We start from the raw sequence: 19,362 nt of genomic DNA, 5'->3' as shown, positions 1-19,362 counted from the left end.
TGGTTCAGGATGTATTTGGGGTCAGCAGGCACTTAAGGTTTGGATGGGACACCTCAAAGTCAACCGAGATGCTCTTTGGGATTTAGAACAAGACTCAGATGCACAGAGCGGAGGCGAGCTCCGGAATAGAGGGTTAGCTTTCGGCCGGTACATGGTCCCGTGCTCAGCCTCCGGGTGGGGTGGGTACCGGGGAGGACGGTGGGAGGCTCCGGCGTTAGCAATGTGGATGGTGTCTTGCTAATGGCTTTCTTCTATGTCTGATTTCGGGCAGGAGGTCCTGAAAACTCCTTCCTGATAATTTCATTAACTACGAAAGAAAAGAGAGAGAGAGTCAGGGCGAGTGAGAGGGCACCCAAAACAGGGATCAGGTTAGCTTTCTAGAACCTAATACAACTGGGCTGGTTTTTAAAACATGTTTTTGTCTTTGCAGTAACACATTCGACAATCTTTAACATAAGAAATGCCTTCCCACATCATGATTCTTCCTCACCCCCCATGATGCTATTTTGTGGTATGGGTTTGTTAGTGAAAATTGCCCAAATGGTAACTTTTAAAAATTGCTGTGGCAGAAATGGCTGGGCCACAGGGCATGATTTAAGGAACACTTTCTCCTTCTTGTTATTGAATGCACTCGAGGTGCTCTACTGTATACCAGACTCTGTCTGTTATTACAACATCCAGAAAATACCCACTCCATGACTAAAACACAGTTCCTTGACCCACAAAACTTACGACTCGCAAGAGGGGCCTTTAAAAAGAGAATGGGTGGAACCACCACAAAGCCTAGCCATCAATGTAAACATAATCTTCATCCCTTTCAGCACAAACCCCCCTTACCCCTCCTCACTAGTGAAGGATCACACTCTGAGTCTTCTCAAGTACCAAGTGTCCTCAAGGGGCTCTGGAGTGTTCCATTACCCCCTGCCCCAGAAAGCTGCATGGAATTTAGCAGGGAACCAAGAATGCAGTGCCAGCCAGTGGCATCAAGGAGCTAGCTCTACTCTCCCATTCTGGCCACTTATCTGAGGCACCAGGTCCTGGGATCAAGGCAGTAAGGTCTTAGAATAGTGGCTCTTGCACAAAGGCTTCCTTCAATGTTCTTGGGGAAAAGTTGCCTTCAAAGGCAGCCCAGACACCAGGCAGGGGTGTGCACTTGCCCTAAAGTGTGTGTGTGCACTTTCGGCTTTACAGCTGGATTGTGTGGACTGGGTCCGGGAGCAGAAGAGGAGGCAGGACCCCTCTGGGGTCCCATAAAAGGGAGACGAATCTCTGCTCTCCTGGTGCTGGCACTAAGTTCCTCCCACAGCCGCCGCCTCTGTTTTCTCATCTCAGCCTCATCCTAAAGTTACAGAGGTGGAAGATGAACAGTGAGGGTTAACTGTCGATGGGCTCAGACTCCCTCCGCCCTGAGCTCGCCTAGGTCCAGGGTGCTCTTCCCTGGAAAACCCCTGCTTGGATGAGTCTGCAACTCCCAGAATAAGAAGAGAGCAAAAACACACTGCTCTGGAGCTGGATAAGCTAGGTTTGACTCCTGGCTCCCTCACTGAACGGGCCGTGTGACCTTACCCCTCTGTGCCTCGGCTTTCTCAGTTGTAGAGTGAGAATCATCATTGTGTGTCCCTTTTGGGGCTGTTGTGAGGATGCTGGGCATTGACATATATACAAGCTCCTAGCAGGAGGCCAGGTAACCAGTGTCGTGTAGCTGTCAGTTGTGTGATGGGTAGTGATACCCCAAGCTTTGTGCTGGACTCTAAACCTAGTGCTTTACACCAGCGGGCTCTGTTTTGTGGCAGAAACCAATCAGGCGTCGCTCACTGTTCTTCAGATGTGTGCTGAAAGCAGGTGCAAGGGGCGCTCGAGAGTTCAGGTTCTAGAGCCGGGTGGTCGGGGCTGGAAGCCCACCTCTGCTGCTTCCTTGCTCGCTGAACCTCGCCCTAGTGAGGTAACTGCTCTGTGCCTCAGTTTCCCCATCTGTAAACTGTGTATAAAAATATGACCTTCCTTCTACAGTTGTTGAGGAGCTTAGAGGAGATGACACAGTGAGAAAATTATCACAGTCCCCGGCGTAGAGCAGATGTTGGTTCAGAGAGTGGTATGTGCATTTGTATATATGTACGAGCACATGACACAGTATCTCTGGAAGTTAATGGATGGGAATGTATGTATCAGAGTAACAACCGGCTCCAAAGTGTGGGAGTGGATCCACTGATAGGAACTCCGGGGATGAATTCGTGTGTTCGGCTAACCAGCTCTAACTGGGCCCTGACTGTGTAGCAGATACCAGCTGACTCCCGGAGCTGGAGGAAGCAGGACCCCTCGCCTCTGCAGCTCCGGCCTCGGGGAAGTGTGCAGGGCTGGGCGGCCCGGGGGGCCCTCAGTGAGGACAGCCAGGCAGGAGTGAAAGCACGTGGCCAGGGGGAGGCGGGGTCGGTGCGGCTTCACGCGAAGCTTTTCAAAGCCCGGATTCTGAAGGGTTTCCTGTTTTCTCAACCTAGGAAACGAGAGGAGTCAATCCTCAATGGAAACGTTCCACGGCCACGGCTTTCTAAAAATAACTGCTGGGCAGAGCCACTGGCACCACCGCCCTCGCCAAAGGGTTGTTTCCCTTCTCGGAGCTCGGGGCCAGGTTAGGGGCTGGGTGGGAGATGGTCTAGCTTCCCCCTCCCTTTGGATGGAAACCACTCTGGCTTTCTGAAAGTCACAGTCGAATCTAGAAAACTCGGGGAATGCTCTGCATCGGACCCCCCTCGCGGTCGGGGTACGGAGGCGGCCGGCCGCCCAGTCGGGTCCCAAAGCGAGGCCCACTCACGCCCGCTGCAACCTCTCTTGGGGAGAGGAACCTTTTCTTTCTGAAACCTCAGAGCTCGTGCCCCTGGCTGTGGATGGGGAGAAAGCTCTAGGGCAGAAGCGCCAGCTGGGGGGGAAGCCACAGCAGTGCAGCCACATGGGTCTGCAAACATGGGCTCCAAGTTCCCCGAAAGGGTCTCTGCCCAGCCTCGCGTCTTTGGGTGGAAGGGAAAGGGGGGCATCGTGCTGCCCTTTCTTTGAATCAACTTCCCGATGTCACCATGGAACCTCCTCCTGGGAAGGAAAGGTGGTCTGCCCGTTCAGCAGCCCTGTCACCTCCTCTCTGTCACACCTTTAGTCTCACTTCCTCAGTCTGGCCCACTACGTGCTTAAGGTCTCCTTTATCCAAAACCCTGCTCTGGGCTTGTCTTGCCCCTGATCTGGTTCCCGCTGTGACCTCGCCTCCTACTGCCTTCCCCCCCACCCCACCCCTTGGCCAAAAAGGGCGTATGCGTTTTTTCCTGAATATATTCAGGAAAAAACGCATACGCCCTTTTTGGCCAACCAAGCAAGCTTGCAATGGACATCTGCGATACAATGAACTCTCACTTCCCCCCCCCCCCCCCCCCCCCCCGCACCCAACCACACTGGCTTCCGCTCTTCGTGCTCCCCAGGCCACACTCATGCCTCCAAGCCTCTGCCCTTGCTGGTCCCCTCGCCTCTTCTAATGCTTTTCTCCCTCACTTCTTTCGAGGCTCTGCTCAAACAGTCTCCTCGGCCCCAGGCTCTGGGGACAGTCGGCAGTGCCACCTGCCGCCACCCAGTTGTGCTTGGTCTCCTTATCTCCTTCATGTACCGGTTCCTGGCAGTTCACTGTTCCTAGTGCTTTAGTTTTCTTGTTCCCCCACTGTATCCCTGGCTTTTGAAGAGTGCCTGGGTACAGAGGAAGCGCTCAGTAACATGTATTACTGAGAAAGCGGAAGCTTAGCAAGGGACTAAGTAGCCTCAGGTCACACTGTCTGCTCTGGGATTTGGCCCCAGGTCTGACTCTCAGGTCTGAGTGTTGAAACCCGCCCTTCTAGGTCACTGCCATCAGTATTTCATTCATCCGATAAATGTTTTGAGCGTCTATCCTATGCCAATTTCTGCACCTCTTCCCAAATCGGGCCATGGGCAGTTCTCCAAATGGTTCCTCTCTTGTCCAAATCCTGCCTTCCCTCCTGCCCTCTTTCCTGAGTATCACCTTTTTCCCGGAAGCCTTCTCACATTCCTACATGGGGTCCTGACTCCCTCCAGAAGCAAACACTGAGTTCTCAAAATGCTTTGTTTGCCCCCCTGTGCCATGCTATTTGAGTTGCTTGTATGCCCACTGTACCATGCATAGCAGCATGCATACAGCAGGTGCCTAATGCATGCACCTTAGCTCACCACGAGGACCCCACACCATCAGTTTAGGGAAGCTGATTTTTCTGTTATCCAATTGACAAACGGCTTTTTGGTCTGTTGTTTGCCTGGAGCTTTTTCTCCACAAAAGGATATAAGCCATTCACATTTTTTCAGGGATAACAATTATGCCAGGGGCTGAACCAAGCACTGAGTTACTTCTCACACCAAACCTAGTAATACAGTCATCCTCGTTTTATAGATGGAGAGAGAGAGACAGGCAGTCACTTGGCACGGCAGGTGAAGGGGAGGGATCAGGATTTGAATCCATAGCCCCATTTTATTAACCTGTATATGGCTCCACTATATAGGTAAAGAGATTGTGCTATGAGGTTTGCTAGCCATCACCTTTCTTCTGGGGCTCCGGAATCCTCAGCAGCTTTTGTGTGTCAGGAAAAGGCCAGGGCAGCCTCTGCGAAGTTAATGAGCAGACAAGGCTGTGTGCTGAGTGGTTAAGGTGCTCACTGAGCATCACTTTCTTGGAACAGAATTGAGGCCAGTGGTGTTCAGTCTGCCACAAGCACCCCCGACCTTTTGTTACCCTTACAGAGAGACACTGTGATGAAAACACAGATGTTGAACATGGCTACAGCCTCGGCGTGATTTCTAAGCCTGACACCTAAGGCTGAAACCAGAACGAAAGAAAGAAAAAGACAGACGCATGTAAGTATATACATTTTTCTTTAAAACTCCAAAAAATAAATCTGTAGTATATGCAGTATACATGACAAAGGTCATCCATATATAAAGAGGTGTTACAAATCAATAACAAGTCTGATAAAAATGGCTACAGACATAAAGAGAGAACAGACCAGGGGTCAATAAACTTTTTCTATAAAGGGCCAGATAAAAATATTTTCAGCTCTGTGAGCTATATAGCTCCTTACTCAACTCTGATTTTTTTTTTTTTTTTAAACATGAAAGCAGCCACAGACAATATGTGAGCAAATGGGCATGGCTGTGTGCCAATAAAACTTTGTTTGTTTAACAAAACAGGCCAGGGGCCACATTTGGCCTGAGATATGGTTTGCCAGTCTCTAGTATACACGCCAATGGCAAAGAAGAAAAAGAAAGCAAAGTGCGTTTTCTTCCCCTACTTTTCGGGGATGGCAATCCAGGGAAGCCAGTGCCTTTTTACTATTATTGTTCCTCCAACAACTCTGGGTTGATTAGTGGTAAATGTCTTAAAACTGATTTCTGCTAGCATCCCACTCTGCCCCAGGAATTTTCTGGTTCACTTGCGGGCCCGGACACCTGCATGCTGACTTTTTTAGCCGAGCTCGGAGGTCCCCAAAGTTCAGTTTGCGGAAGAATGGCCACTCAGGGTTTACACACAGAAGGCCACACAGATAGACCTGAGGTGCAATTTAAGACTTTCCAGGGAACTTTCTATAACTGCTGACTTTGGAACTTAATCCCTTGAGAAAGAAGCAACAGGAAAGAGAGGACGGGCCCCATCTTATTTCTCTCCCAAACCTCAAGCTTGTTTTCTGAAGTCTGGTTAGACCGTGTGAGGGCCCTCGAGAGCCCGGGGTCGGCCAGAGAGTCGCTCCTGAACCAGGGAGGCAGTGTTCTGGAGGCCAAAAGCAAGAATCTGAGAGGTGCCGGGGCAAGAGGTGGCCAGACACTAGGGTGGCTGAACCAGAAAGCACGTGAAGTGTTCTCTGGATGCTTCTATATTCTGTCCTAACTGCTCTCAGGGAAAGCTACTCTGAGGGCCAAGTGCCCTGAGCACCAGGCCTGTCTTCCCCACAAGCACGTGGAAAGGAGCTAAGAAGGAAAGGTGGCCAGGGGCCTTGGCGTCCCCTGTGACTTGGGTATCACAACGCTCTCACTTGCTGAGTGACTCCCCAGCCTTTTCTCCCATCCCAGCCATCCCCACATGCTCTGGGGGCACTTGGGAACTGCAGAGCTTTCTAGAAGGGCCAGACTTCAGCGGCTCAGTGAAAAGGACAAAAACGCCTTGACAGGCCTGCAGCCCAAAGCTGTGGGTGGGGCCTGAAGCGTTACATGATGGTAAATCCCCTCTGAGGCCAGGCAGATCAGAGCCAGCTTGCCAGAGTTCACAGGCCCCTGCAAGGTCAGAGCGTTGCCACGTCCTAACATCAGGGAGGGAAAAAGCGTGCTCAAAAGGCCCTTTGACTAAGTCTCAGCGCTGATATTTCAGCTGCATTTTTGTCATCCCGATTCGCCGGATGCAAAGTTCTCGGGAGGGACTCTGGCTCCGGGTGGGTATCCAGCCAAGTTTCGCTGAGCGTTACTGTTGCCTGTTGACGGTGTCTGAGAGTCACTGGTGGAGAATGTGCCGGGGACCCCCCCCCGCTAAGGTTCATGCCGCCGCTGTTGGGAAGTTTGGGTTCTTCTCCGCAGGCCCCACCCTCTGGGAAACCAGGTTTGGGACGTCAGCTCCCTCCGCTGTGTGTGCTAAGGGACGTGAAAGCTGACGGTTGTTCGAACTGGGTTTTCAGAGTGAGCCATCAGAGGACTCGGGGTCTGGCCTATGAAAGTAGCAAACCCACTTTCGCCAACAGACAATCCCAAAGCCAAGGCCCAGCGGGACATCAGGAGGCACGTAAGCCAGCACTACCGATGCCGGATGATTTCTGCAACCACATGCTGGGCACTGCACCTGCTACCTGATTCCAGTCATTGTGCAGAGAATTAAATAACAGCAGTGGCTTCTAAACAGCTGAGGCACAGAAAGGTAAAGCGACATCCTCACTGTCCCACGTGGCCTCTCTACCCCGAGCCTCCGGCTCCCTGCACCGTTCTGGGCAGGCCCAGGACCCAAAGTCGATGGAGGGGATCTACAGCTAAGGCCAGGGGCCCCACTGAGCTCAGTGGGGAAAAACCCCACCCAGCTCCAGCCCAGGTCCAGAGCCTGGTTTCACATCCAGAAAGTGCGGGGCGAGGGGATGGTTAACCCCTTCCAAAGTGCACAAGAAGGCCCCTGGGGGTTGGGGGGTTGGGGGGGTGGAGCTTGGAGTTGATGAGATCGAGACTGGAAATTACCTAAGCACAGGGCACTTGCAGAGGCTCCTGACCCACCTGCCCCCTCTCTCGTTCCCCAATGCAGACTGCCCTGCCGTTGACGGAGAGCCTTCCTCAACTGGAAACACCAAGCAAAATGTACAAAACCAAAAGCGAGCTGGCTCAGGGCAGGAGCACAGCTGCCAAAGACTGGAACCTGGCGCTGCTGCCTTCTCCCTGGAAGAGGGTGATGGGGCCACTGGGAGAGCATGCAGGTCCCCAGAGCCTCATCGCCGCCCCTACTCCCCTCCCCGACCTCCGAGAATCTCAGGTATGTCCCCTGGGGGTTCCCCCTCACAGAGCGGTGGGGTCTAGCCCTTAAGAGTAGGAAATGTTGGAAAATGAGAGAGGGCCTTCAGGTTGTAAAGTTTTCTCTTACTCAAAAAAAAAAAAAAAAAATTCAAGTTAAGGAAACACACAGCTGGAAAACAAAAGGAAAGGCAGAAGATATCAATTACCTTTAACTTTGATTTCTTGGATCAAAGATCACAGTCATTCTGTTTCATAATATGTTTTGTATCCAGCTAAGGTGTGTGTCTATCAGCTCTGAAAAAGATTTGCAAAACCATTTTTGAGAAGAAGAAAAAAAAAATCACCTTCGACCGCTTATGCTTCCAACTCATGCTAATATCATCCATTTAATAAGTAGCTCTTCACCCAGGGCCGCTGAGAACCCAGGATAGAACTCAACCCTCTGGCTGTAGTTTAAGCCCCAATTCTATATCGTCTTAACATTTGTGCCAGAATTAACCCCAAACCAGGGTAATAATCACTGAGATAAGGGCCTTTGTGCAAAGAAATAGGGATCTCTGAAATCAAAGTTCATCAGCAAGATTATGGTGGTTTGGGTTTTTGGTTTTTTTTTTAAAAGCAAGACAAAATGGCTCGGTTGCTGGCATGTCATGCAGTTTCAAATCATGGCCAACTAAGGAGATAACACTGGCACCTGTGGCAGAGCACATCAGAAAATCAGAATTTCATGATGGAGCTACTCAAATGTAATTCTCCCTCATTTGACCCCTCCTTCCTTCTTACGAGTGATACAACCTCAGTGGGCATGCAAATTCATAAGACTGTACACTTTCTTCCTGTTTTTCTCTGGCTGGCAAGTTACTATTTTTATAGCCCCTGCCCAGTCAGAGCACTGAAGGCGCTTAGAAAGGAGATAGGAGCCATATATTTTACAGGCATTCATTTTCTCTTCTATTTCAAATAATCCCTTTCTCAATCCCTTTTCAATGGCCAAATTAGAAGGCCAGAGTCTGTTTTGAGTGCTTGAGGTAGAAATATTTTCTGGGATTAATTTCTTGCAGGGAGCAATCCCACCTTTTGCTAGATGTCGCTATACTTGCATCCTTAGGTAAACCAGAATAGTCTCTCAAAAGGCATGAGCTCCCTGAACTCTCATCTTCAAGGCAGAGAACACTCCTGCAGTTCTTCAGTTGCAGGCCTAGACTCCCACATGTTGGGCTCCAATAGGGTTGGCTTGATGGGGACTGGATGGGGTTAGTCACGGGCTGCTGCCGCCCAGGACAAAATAACCACCTCCTCAGTAATGGCTCTGAACACAGTCTGGACCATGGATTTCAGGCCATCTCTTGAAGCAAAAAGGCCCACTGGCAAATCCAGGTGCCCGTGGCCCAAAGGCAGCTCCCTCATCACACTTGCCTGTCTCTACTCCACACTGGCTGGTTCCAAACCCAAGAACAGAGGATTGTCTGACCACTCCCTCAGGGCCTTAAAAAAAAAAAAAAAGCCTCTATCCTGACACTATCCTGACAGTGGCCCAATAATTAATGTTTTCAGCCTGGACCTCACCCCTGAACTTCAGACTTAGATATCGAACTCCCGGCTGGGCATCTCAAACTTAACACGGTCCAAACCAATCTCCTGATCGCCACAATCACTGCCGCCCTGCCCCCCGCTCCACTCGTCCCATCATAGGAAACAGACACTCCCCATTTCCGGTTGTTCAGGTCAATCTTGGTCACACCCCCATCCCCTCCATATGCAAAATAACATCCAGAAACTATCAATCAATCACCACACTGCACTGGAAAAAATAGTTCCAAGGTGCTAAAATAGTCACGATGTTTGCACTTTATCCCTCTGTACGCATTCAAGTAGCACTTAGGGGGGACCAGGGGCCATGTACGTGTCCAAGGTCACACCCTTGGAGCGGCACCTTTGAATCAAGGTGGAAGCCCAGGCACCCGGCTTTTAATGGTAGGGGCCGTTCCCTGGGAAGCCCACGCCTGCTCCCTTGTCAAGAGTTCAGAGAATTTATAAAGCATCAAACTGATAGGTTTTGTCTGCAGACTTCTGAGGTGCAGTTTCCTGTTTAGTCATGAGGCAGACACTTTAGTCGTCTATTTCCTGGTGGGAGGCAGGTACCAGGAGCCAGAGGAAGGGCCTGTTTTAAATTCAACTGAGACCTTTACCCCACCCCGAGCCGCCCCGCTCTGTAGGGGGCTGTTCATGTGCCCTATTCAATCCTCACAGCCATCTGGGGGGGGGGGGTTGGGGGCTATGATTCCCATTTCTCAGGTCAAGTTACTGAGGCAGAGAAAGATGGAGTGATCCTTCCAGGAACGGCCCCAGCTCGGTGGGTGCTAGTCCCAGGTCAGGGCTTCCACATGTGTAAGACCATCAAGCTCCCCTGGGGGCTGAGTTAAGATGCAGTTAGTTTTGCATCAGAAGGGCTCGACACAAAAGCACTCTTGTCAATACACCCGTGTAAGTCTCACGACCTCTCTCTGAGCCTCAGTTTCCCCACAAAACGGGGGATCAGAATACCTCCCTGGAGAGACCGCTGTCAGGACTGAAGGAGATGATGTAGCTGGCTTATTCATGGACAGATGTTTACTAACTCTGCAACCTGGACCCGTAGAGAAGACGGAAGAATGAGAGAGAAGATGTGGAAGGAGACAGACCAATCCCCTTCCACTAACCAAGAATACAATGCTATCTCCCTACATGTTTAAAGGAGAAGTCTGTTCCGTTGATCAGCTGTTAGTAACGTGGAGGTAGACATCGAGAGAGAAGGCGGCATCTCGACTTATGATATGTTACCTAGGTGCCACCTAGAAACACGCCCAAAGCCAGGGAGAGAGGCCTCTGGTCCCAGAATCACTGCCCCATTGTTGTGGTCTTTTATGAGACTACCGCTGAAGACCCAGATAGTGATGGTACATTTTTACAATCCTCGCATAAATCGGGGAACTGTCCTGCTAGTCTCATGGGTTAGGTGATGATTTAGGAGATGGATTGGAAATGGTTAATCAACACGAATAATTAACACGGAAGTGCAAGGTGTCAACAGATAAAATACGAAAATAATCTGTCACCCTGACAAATTCTACAACTAGCTTCCACCCTCCTGAGAGCACAGGCACATCTCTAAATAGGATGGCAGCAGAGGAGAAAACCTGTGTGCATCTGCATCATAGGGGATAGACTGGTCTAAGGTACGTTCAGTTTAATGGTTCTTTAATGAAAACACCGGGGTCCCTCCCAACCTTTGTAGAACGCGCTAGCATCTTCTCCATCCTCCGCTTTTTCCATGATTACACGTCAACTTACAAGCCAGGGAGAAACAACTCAGACATTCTCTAAGCTAAGCTGCCCTGCGAGGGGGGACTAGACAACTGTATGAACTCAGACCTGAGTTGAGCTGAGCTCCTCTGCCCCGTCCTTTTCTCCAATTCAGCAGAATTTCTTCCGATGACATGCAGCTAAGAGGCACCTCTCCTATCAAGCAACCACACGGCTTCTAAGGCAGCAACCACAGGCAGGAAAGCATTCTAAACAAACCACGGCTTGCCCCCTGGTCCTCCTGAAGCTTCCTCACGGCCTCGGCCCCAAAGCTCTGCTGAGAGGCATGAGCCACAAAGCAAGCACTGCAAAATGGGCTGCTGCCTTTCAAAAGTAAAACAGAAGCAAAGAGAAAAGCACTTGTTACTACATCCAGTTGAGATCCGGGAAAGAAACAGTGATCCAAACCCACAGCCTGCAACCACAAATGAGATGATAAAATAAATACCTCACTGTTTGGGAGGCCATCTTTCTCTTTGGAGGTTGGTGGAATTAACCAGACATTTCTGTTAAAACATTTGCGTTTCCTTAGCCTGGCGTATGCAGCAGAGAGAACTGAAGGCGGGTCAGACACGCCAGGTGGGTTAAGGGGGGAGCGTGGAGCAGGAAGAAACATCTCCATCCTGAGCTACTTTCCTCATGTCACAGAAGCTCACAGAAGTTCCCCGAGGCCTTTGAGAAGAGGTCCAAAACCCCAGGCCTGCCTCAAGTGAACTTTCCTTCGCAAAACCAGCACAGCCCCTGCTGCTTGCAACAGATTCGCTGGATGTTTATGGAATCTTCTAGCCTAGTCTGCACCTCACCCTTCCATAAATTCACCTTCCAGATCATTCTATGTCCTCCCACGTGTCACGACCAGCTCACAGCACGGCACCACCACCCCCCTCCCCGCAATCAAGAAGGGTACCCATACATACACGTTTCCAAAGCCCGACATAAGCCCACGTGCCGTAAGGAGGCAGCCCGACCCACTTCACGCTGCCATCAGTCTTAGGCATTTTGTCCTGTCTCCCTCTCAACTCCCTCAGCCCAGTCTGGTGTGAGAACTGACTGACCTGCAGACCGTCCCCACGTGCACTCGGCAAGCCCTAACTACAGGACCCACCTGATAGCCCACCTGCACCAGCCTGCAGAGGGAGACAGAGGACGATGGTGCAGGGCCAAGTGCCTGAGTGACAGTGAGATAAACCTGGGACCCCTGGGCTCCCCAGCCCACCCCCTTCCAGGCCCAAGAAGTCACTAGCTGCCTGGAAAGAAATTCCAGCAGGTCCAAGCCGGGACCAGACCCAGTCCAAAATTTCTCTTAGTGAGATTCACAGGCCCAGGCCTGGCACAGATGGCCAACTCAAAGGCTGCCTGGAGTGACCAGCAAGGACTGTGTGTGTGTGTGTGTGTGTGTGTGTGTGTGTGTGTGTGTGTGTGTGTGTGTGTGTGTGTGTGTGTGTGTGTGTGACATTACACCAGGTGTCCCTAAGATACCTTAACTCTCCCAGGACATGCAGACAGAACCCTAACTCCTGACACACACCCCTCGATCAAACCTTCACCTGTACAGTCCTTGCTGTGGACTGAACTGTGTCCCGCAAATTGCCACGTTGAAGCCCTAACCCGCAGTGTGATGGTATTTGGAGGTGGGCCTTTGGGAGGTGATTTGGGTTAGATGAGACCATGAGGATGGGGCCCTCAGGATGGGATCAGTGCCCTGTAAGAAGAAAGACCAGAGAGCTTGTTTGCTCACTCATTGGGCCCAGCGAGAAGGCATGCAGGCTCACCAGCACCCGATCATATGGGCACCCTGATCTCAGACTTCTGGCCTCCAGAACTACGAGAGGATAACTTCTGTTTAAGCCACCCAGCCAGTGGAATTCTGTTATGGAGGCCTGGGCGAAGACAGTCCTGTAAGCGCTGCTCTACCCAAGACGGTTCCTCTCTAATATCTCAAGGTGTGCTCACAGGGCAGGCATCTGCTGGCGAAGCAACCGAGGTTAAGTGATTTGCCCAAGGTCACACTCCAAGGCAGGGTTTGAACAAGGAGCAGGCACTGCTGTGGCCCCGGTGTCCTCCACACCCCTAAACACACACACACACCTTCACGCCATGTGGCTCTGTGCCGGCAAAGCCCCCCTCTCCCTGCTGTGCATCCAAATCCCACTTGTCTGCTGCCATCCAGCCTCAACTGCTGCCCGGGATCCTCTGGCCAACAGCCCCTTCTCCCTTCCCTGCCCTCCACTGACCTCACAAATTCAGCCTTCCTGTGTCTGGTAAGGTGGTAAGTGTCTGAGGGTGGTGGCCACAGATGGACCAGTGCAGGGGCTGAGCACAGCAGTGAGGGGCTCACACCAGGGCAGAGCCACGGGGAAACACACAGTGGGGGGAGCCAGACTGCTGGGGCCCAAGTCCAGCCTGCCATGCCCTGCCATGGATTTGAGGCAAGCCCTGACCCCCTCTGAACCTGCCCTGCAAAAAGTGGGCAATGACGGTTCTTAACAACTTTAGAGGTAATCAATTGAGTAGACACATGACAGGTGCTGTAAACAGCGTCCAACACGTTGTAAGTACCCCACATTCACTAACGGAATGTGAGTCAATCGTTTCACTTCTTGGGCCTCAGTTTCCTCATCTGTAAAATGGGAATAATAATGTGCATCCCAGAAAGATGTTGGGCAATGCATACAGTTGGAACGATGCCAAGTTAACCAAAAAAAAAAAAACACCCATGTTAGCAGCTGTTCCCATTAATATTGTTAGTACGTATTAGTCCACCCCACAGAGAACATGTGGTTAACACACTGAATTGACTGGTGACCAGGCCACCTTCTCTCACCAAAGCACTTTCACCTTGGAAGCTATCTGAATTTTCAGAGTGGGTGGGTCTGAGGTCAGCCCGGCTCGTAGAGGTGCATTTTTACATCCTGCCAAGGGGGGGCCCCCTCCCAGGCCACCCCACACGGTGCGCTGGCTGCACTGGGCTAGTGACACACACAACAGCCTCTGAGTCACCAACGTTCTGCAAACCAGAGGCCTCCGGAAGCCAGCCCTGGCAGCAGGCCCGCACGGCCCCCCGCCGCCGACATCTTACCAGCAAGACCTTGGGGCTTACGAGAAAAATGCCGCACCTCGTCCCAAACTGTCCTCAGCTCTCAGGATGAGTAAACATGGCAGTTCTGAGGCTCCCGTTTCGAGTAAGAAGCCTAGGTGCTAACTGGGAGGAGGGCAGATCAGCTACAGCCAAGAAGGTGCCAAGCCCTGGGGGGTGGGAGGAGGTCCCCTGCCCTGAGCCAGCCTCCAGGGAGATGCTCTCATCCTGCTCTGGTCCAGCAACATGAGACAGGCCCCACCTCCCAGCACAGCTTCTTGGGGCCTTCATGCCAGCACCCACCCTCAGGCCCACCCTCCACTCAAATCAGACTTCACAATGCAGAACTCCAGATCCACGTGCAACACGACTCCATCAAGGCCGAGAGAGAGCGGTGCCTGAGCTGCTCCCCAGGCATTGACAGGGGCGCCTGGCCATTTGGAAAGACCTTGGAGGGCGGGGGTGGGCAGGTGGCCACGTTCATCTCCACACTTTCTAAAGGACCACGTGTGCACGGGCTGATGAAGCAACACTTAGTGGCACCTTCTATGCAGGACCACAGCTTTCACATATGTCATCTCATTTATGGCCACCGACAGTTCTGTGGGCACACACCAGTGCTCACAGAGGCTCAGCATTAGCTGGATCAGGGTGAACCCCGCCTTTCCCTTGCACATGGTTACCATGGTGATGGATCCTGGTTTTGGGGCGGGCAGTTAGCATGGCTCAGGCTATAAGGACCCTGTATCTTGAAGCTCAAGACATGGAAGCATCAACCCCTCATTGGGTTGTCATCACCCCATGAGGGCAGGGACCTCTTCTCTCATTCACTGCCATGACCCCAGCACCCAGGACAGAGCCCAGCACAGAGTAGGTACTCAGTTAATTTTCCTGGAGAGATGGTTGAATGAATGAAACACAAACTCCGAATTGATTTGGATTTAACCAGAATTTGCCCAGTTGAGTCTGGTTTTTGACGGTCTCCAGGAGCTGGTCTGAAACTCTAGTAGGAAGGTTGCTGGCCAGCTGTTCTATCAGTTACAGATGAGACGTCCTGATACATGTAGTAGAATAATAATTACCATTATTTTATTAATTTATATAGCACTTTCTACAAAGCACTTCACATACATTTAATCCTCACAGTAATCCCACAGAGTAGGTATTAACGGTCCCCATTTTACAGATGATGAAACTGAGGCACAGAGAGATTAAGGAACATACCCAGCTTATACAGCTACTAAGTTGCAGAGCCAGGATTCAAACCTACCCAGTCTGGCTCAAGCTATTGAAGACAGGAATTCTTTTGTAATTATCATCTGGCAGTCAGAATTTGCTTCTTTGAGTGCAACTCTGAACAAAGACTCGTCCTTGGGAGACCCCAACTTTTATCAGGGTTACCCAGTAGAAGTCACCCATATAGTATTCAAGGAAAAATGGGGGAGAGCTAACATATATGTTTGCTGTAGTTAATCTGGGGGATGAGATTTAAGAAGCAAAGAGTGACTTGGCCCCTTTGGGACCACGATGCCAAGCCCGGGGTACATATCTAAAAGGTGAGATGGTGCTAGATTTTCATAAGACTTAAAGTAGAGCCAAGGCCTGGGGTTCAGAGAGAGACGGCAGCTTCCCAGTTGTGACTGGCGCCATCCCAGCCTGCTGCTGTTGGCAGTATTCTCCTGCAGAAGACGGAAGTTGAAGCTCACTCCTCACAAAACCACCAGCAAAGCTGTGTTTCTAGATCTGAGGAAACTAAGCCTTCCCGTGGTGTCAATCTGATTCTGGCTTCGGGCTCTGATGGCATATAAGGCACCCTCTCTCCAAAGAAAGTATAACCATCTTAGCCTCCACAGTCAGGGGCCTATCTGATGAGGAAATCCAGGTTATCCCAGAAGGTGGCAGAGGTGAGTGGCTGCCTCTGTCTGCAACTATCCACAGCTGGACACCTGCTGGCTTTCTAGTCAGAACTGCATTTGGATGGACTTTCACCAGCCAGCACCAACCCACTGCTGGGACCCAGGGACCCCACTTGGCCTTGGGAAAGGCCATTCCTTTGAGATCAAAGAGTATGCATTTCTCTTCCTCACTCTGCTCTAGTCCCCCCAGCCTTCCTTCTACACTCTGAATGCACCAAGTATACTTCCACCCCAGGGCCTTTGCACTTGCTATTCCCTCTACCAAGGGTGCTCTTTCCTTAGATATTTGCAAGGCTCTATCAGCAAGATCTCTGCTCAAATGTCACCTCCTCTGGGATGCTTCCCTTACGGAACAGCAGGCCCCCTATGCCACACACCACTCTCTATTCCCCTCCACCCTGCTTTATCATTTTCCATAGCACTTCTTCTAGCTGGTGTTATCGTTTATGTTTAGACTGTGAGCTCAAAGAGGGCAGGAACTTTGAGCCTTTGTGTTCCTTTCAGTGTCCCCAGTGTTGACCTCATCATGGCCGAATGTGGGGTATTGTAACATCCGTCTCAGTAGAGCAGATTCCAAGAGAAATCATGCTTTGCTGTCATAAGGGAGAAGCCAGGGCTTCTGAGTTTTGGATCATGCTGTCCCCTGCCTGCCTCCTTATCTGACTAGTGAAATCCTGGCTCCAAAGTTCCACAAGGCCCACACCACCCACAGAGCACCTAGCACCGAGGGTGGTACACAGCTGGCATATTAAACCATGCCGCAAATGGGCTTAAGACAAGACTGTGGAATCTGGAACCCTCAACCTTTGTTTTCCACTCAGTCCAACTTCAAGGAGGAGAAACCGTTTCTCCATTTGTGAACATCTCTATCCTGAGCCCATTTCATACGCCAACTGGGATGTGGCTAGAAATTGCCCATGAAAAGACCTTAGCAGGAGGCAGGTTTTAAGAGTAGCATATCCTCAGGAAACTGGAGACACTTAGAGATGGGTAGGTCAGCCTTTCCAACTATAGCCCTCTGTCATCTCAACCCTGAGGACGCATCCACTGAGGCCACTAAGCTTCGAGGGGGGCGGTGGGTTTAGGGACCACCATGATGAGCTTGTGAGATGCAGCCCAGCCCAGCCCAGCCCATGCCGCAGGGCTGGTGGCCCGAATGACAGCAAGCCCCTGTGAGAAGTGCCTCTAGCTTTACTTCTGTTATAAAAGATGACCTTGAGCAGGTTTTAGAAGGACCCCACAAACACTCAGTACTGTACAATGCCCATTTTCCCCCATTTGAGCCAAGGATTCAAAATCTTAAAGTTGACACAAAGATTCAATGCCATTCTGTGGAGCCTGACAGGCTGACTCTCCAACGTGTCTGCAGAAGAGCAAAAAGACACTTCTGGGGAACAGCAAGCTGGGGACTAAACCTACCAGCAGTCCAGAATATCTACAAAGCGGCTGTAATTAAGAACTGGGGACAAACTCTCCTACGGAACAAAGCCGAGAGAGCAGGAAGGGGCTTGCACTTACATGGAAACGATATTTACAACATGGATGGATTACAGGCCCGTGGGGAAAGGACAGAATTCTCAATAGATGGTCTGGGGCCACTACTCATCCACACAGAAAACGATGAAATTAGAAATTTACTTCATACTGGACACAAAAATCAAATCCAGGTCGGTTACAAACTTAAGTGTGAAAGATAAAACTGTAACATGTTTGGAAGATGATACAGGAGCAGCTCTCTTTATCACATAGGGGTAGAAAGGGATTTCCTAAACCAGTTCTTCAGACTTGAGGAATCACTGGAGGGCTCATAAAAGCTCAGGTTGCTGGGCCCAACCCTAGCGTTTCTGATTCAGCAGCTCTGGGTGGGCGGGGCCTGAGAATCTGCATTTCTAACAAGCTTCCACGTGACACGCATGTTGCCAGTCCAATGACACATTTTCGGTAGCACCGTCCCAAATGACATTCAAAAAGCTCACTAACCTTTCCAAAAATAAATTTAACGACATTAATAAAAGTTTCTATTCATTGAAAGATACCATCTCAACCACAGGAGTTTTGCAAACACTTTAGCAATCTTACAGTATCAAACGTTGGGAGGATGTAGAGCCATGTACTTACTTCTATGTTGCTGACGGGAGTATAAACTGGTACAACCACTTTGGAAGACAATTTGGTATCGTCTACTGATGTGGCAGATGTGTACGCCCAATGACCAAGCAGTTCTACTTGTAAGTACAACCCAACAGAAACGCCTCTGTGTGCAGAGAAAGAACATTCTGGAAAGCACTGTTTGTACCAGCATAGGGAAAAAAAACCTGGAAATGACCAAATGTCCGCCATCAGCAGAAAGGATAAATGAGCTCTACAATGGACTATTACACGGCAGAGAAAAGGAAAGAATTACAGCTACAAAAATGACAACCTACGAATGCCAAGAACGTAATGTGGAAGGAAGAAAGCAAGTTGCAGAAAACTACTTACAGAACGACTGCATTTATGTGAAGTTCACAAGCATGCAAAACTCAGTGTGTTGTTTAGAGAATCAAACAAGTGGTAAAACTATTTTTTTTTTAAAAAAAAGGAGAGAGACACAAAATTGAACACACCACGTATGAGGGAGCCTCACCCAAAACATCAAACTCAATCTGATTCAGCCACTCATCTCACTACTGATTTACAGGAAATGCTGAGGACAAAGCAACGACTGATGGCACCTCGGGGCTGCAACCAGCAAAACCCAGCCTCCATGCAAACCACCTGGCTTCTTCAATGCAAAGATGGCAGAGGGGAAAAAGATAAAGGGGGCCTGCACAGATGAAAGAAATGGAAAATACATTTCAAACAACCACACTGTGTGGGCCTGCCTTGGATCCAGAGTCAAGGCGAACTGTGGGGAAAAAAATTAGGGCATTTATGAGGCAGCTGGAAATTTGAGCATTGAGTTTGATATTAAAGAACTATTTGAACACACTACTATATATAAAGTAGATAAACAATAAGGGTTTACTGTATAGCACAGGGACCTATATTATTCACTATCTTGCAATAACCTATAATGGAAAAGAATCTAAATAAGGAATATATATATATATCTGTGTGTGGTATATATATATATATATATATATATATATATATACACACACACACACACACACATACACACACGTGTAATTAAATCACTTTGTCATATACCTGAAACAAATACAACATTGTAAATGAACTGCACTTCAATTTAAAAAAATTAGACCCCAAAAAAGAATCAGTTTCACTGTGAGAATGAAAATCAGAGAAAAATTTTTAACGAGTGCTCTTGTAGAGAAACAGAACTGAAAGATTTGCAAATAAAAAATGATTTTAGAAGGCACAAGACTGCAAAGGTAATGGTTATACTCTTTTTCTTTAAACTCGGGGTAGGCACACGGTATTTGTATTGTTATCATTTTTTATATCTTATGTGTGTGTGTGTGTATATATATATATATATATATATATATATATATATTTTTTTTTTTTTTT

At 49.7% G+C, this 19,362-nt stretch overlaps 1 protein-coding gene across 5 annotated transcripts in view; it reads right to left on the bottom strand.

The window, feature by feature from the left end:
• Positions 1-225: 225 nt before the first annotated feature.
• Positions 226-19,362, bottom strand: part of NFATC2 (nuclear factor of activated T cells 2) — a 158,776-nt gene continuing 139,639 nt past the window's right edge. For 3 of the 5 annotated variants that reach the window (XM_007446370.1, XM_007446369.1, XM_007446371.1), the window contains exon 10: positions 7,719-7,806. In XM_007446370.1, the coding sequence (XP_007446432.1) occupies positions 7,763-7,806 (44 nt within the window). In that variant the 3' untranslated portion in view covers positions 7,719-7,762. Of the gene's footprint in view, positions 308-7,718; positions 7,807-19,362 lie in introns of those variants that run through there. The other 2 variants (XM_007446368.1, XM_007446367.1) reach the window with 2 other exon arrangements.

Source organism: Lipotes vexillifer, unplaced genomic scaffold, assembly GCF_000442215.2.
Source record: "Lipotes vexillifer unplaced genomic scaffold, Lipotes_vexillifer_v1.1 scaffold251, whole genome shotgun sequence".
NCBI classification, from domain to species: Eukaryota; Metazoa; Chordata; class Mammalia; order Artiodactyla; family Lipotidae; genus Lipotes; species Lipotes vexillifer.
The sequence above is the reverse complement of the archived record's forward strand: the minus strand, read 5'-3'. Positions and strand labels throughout refer to the sequence as shown.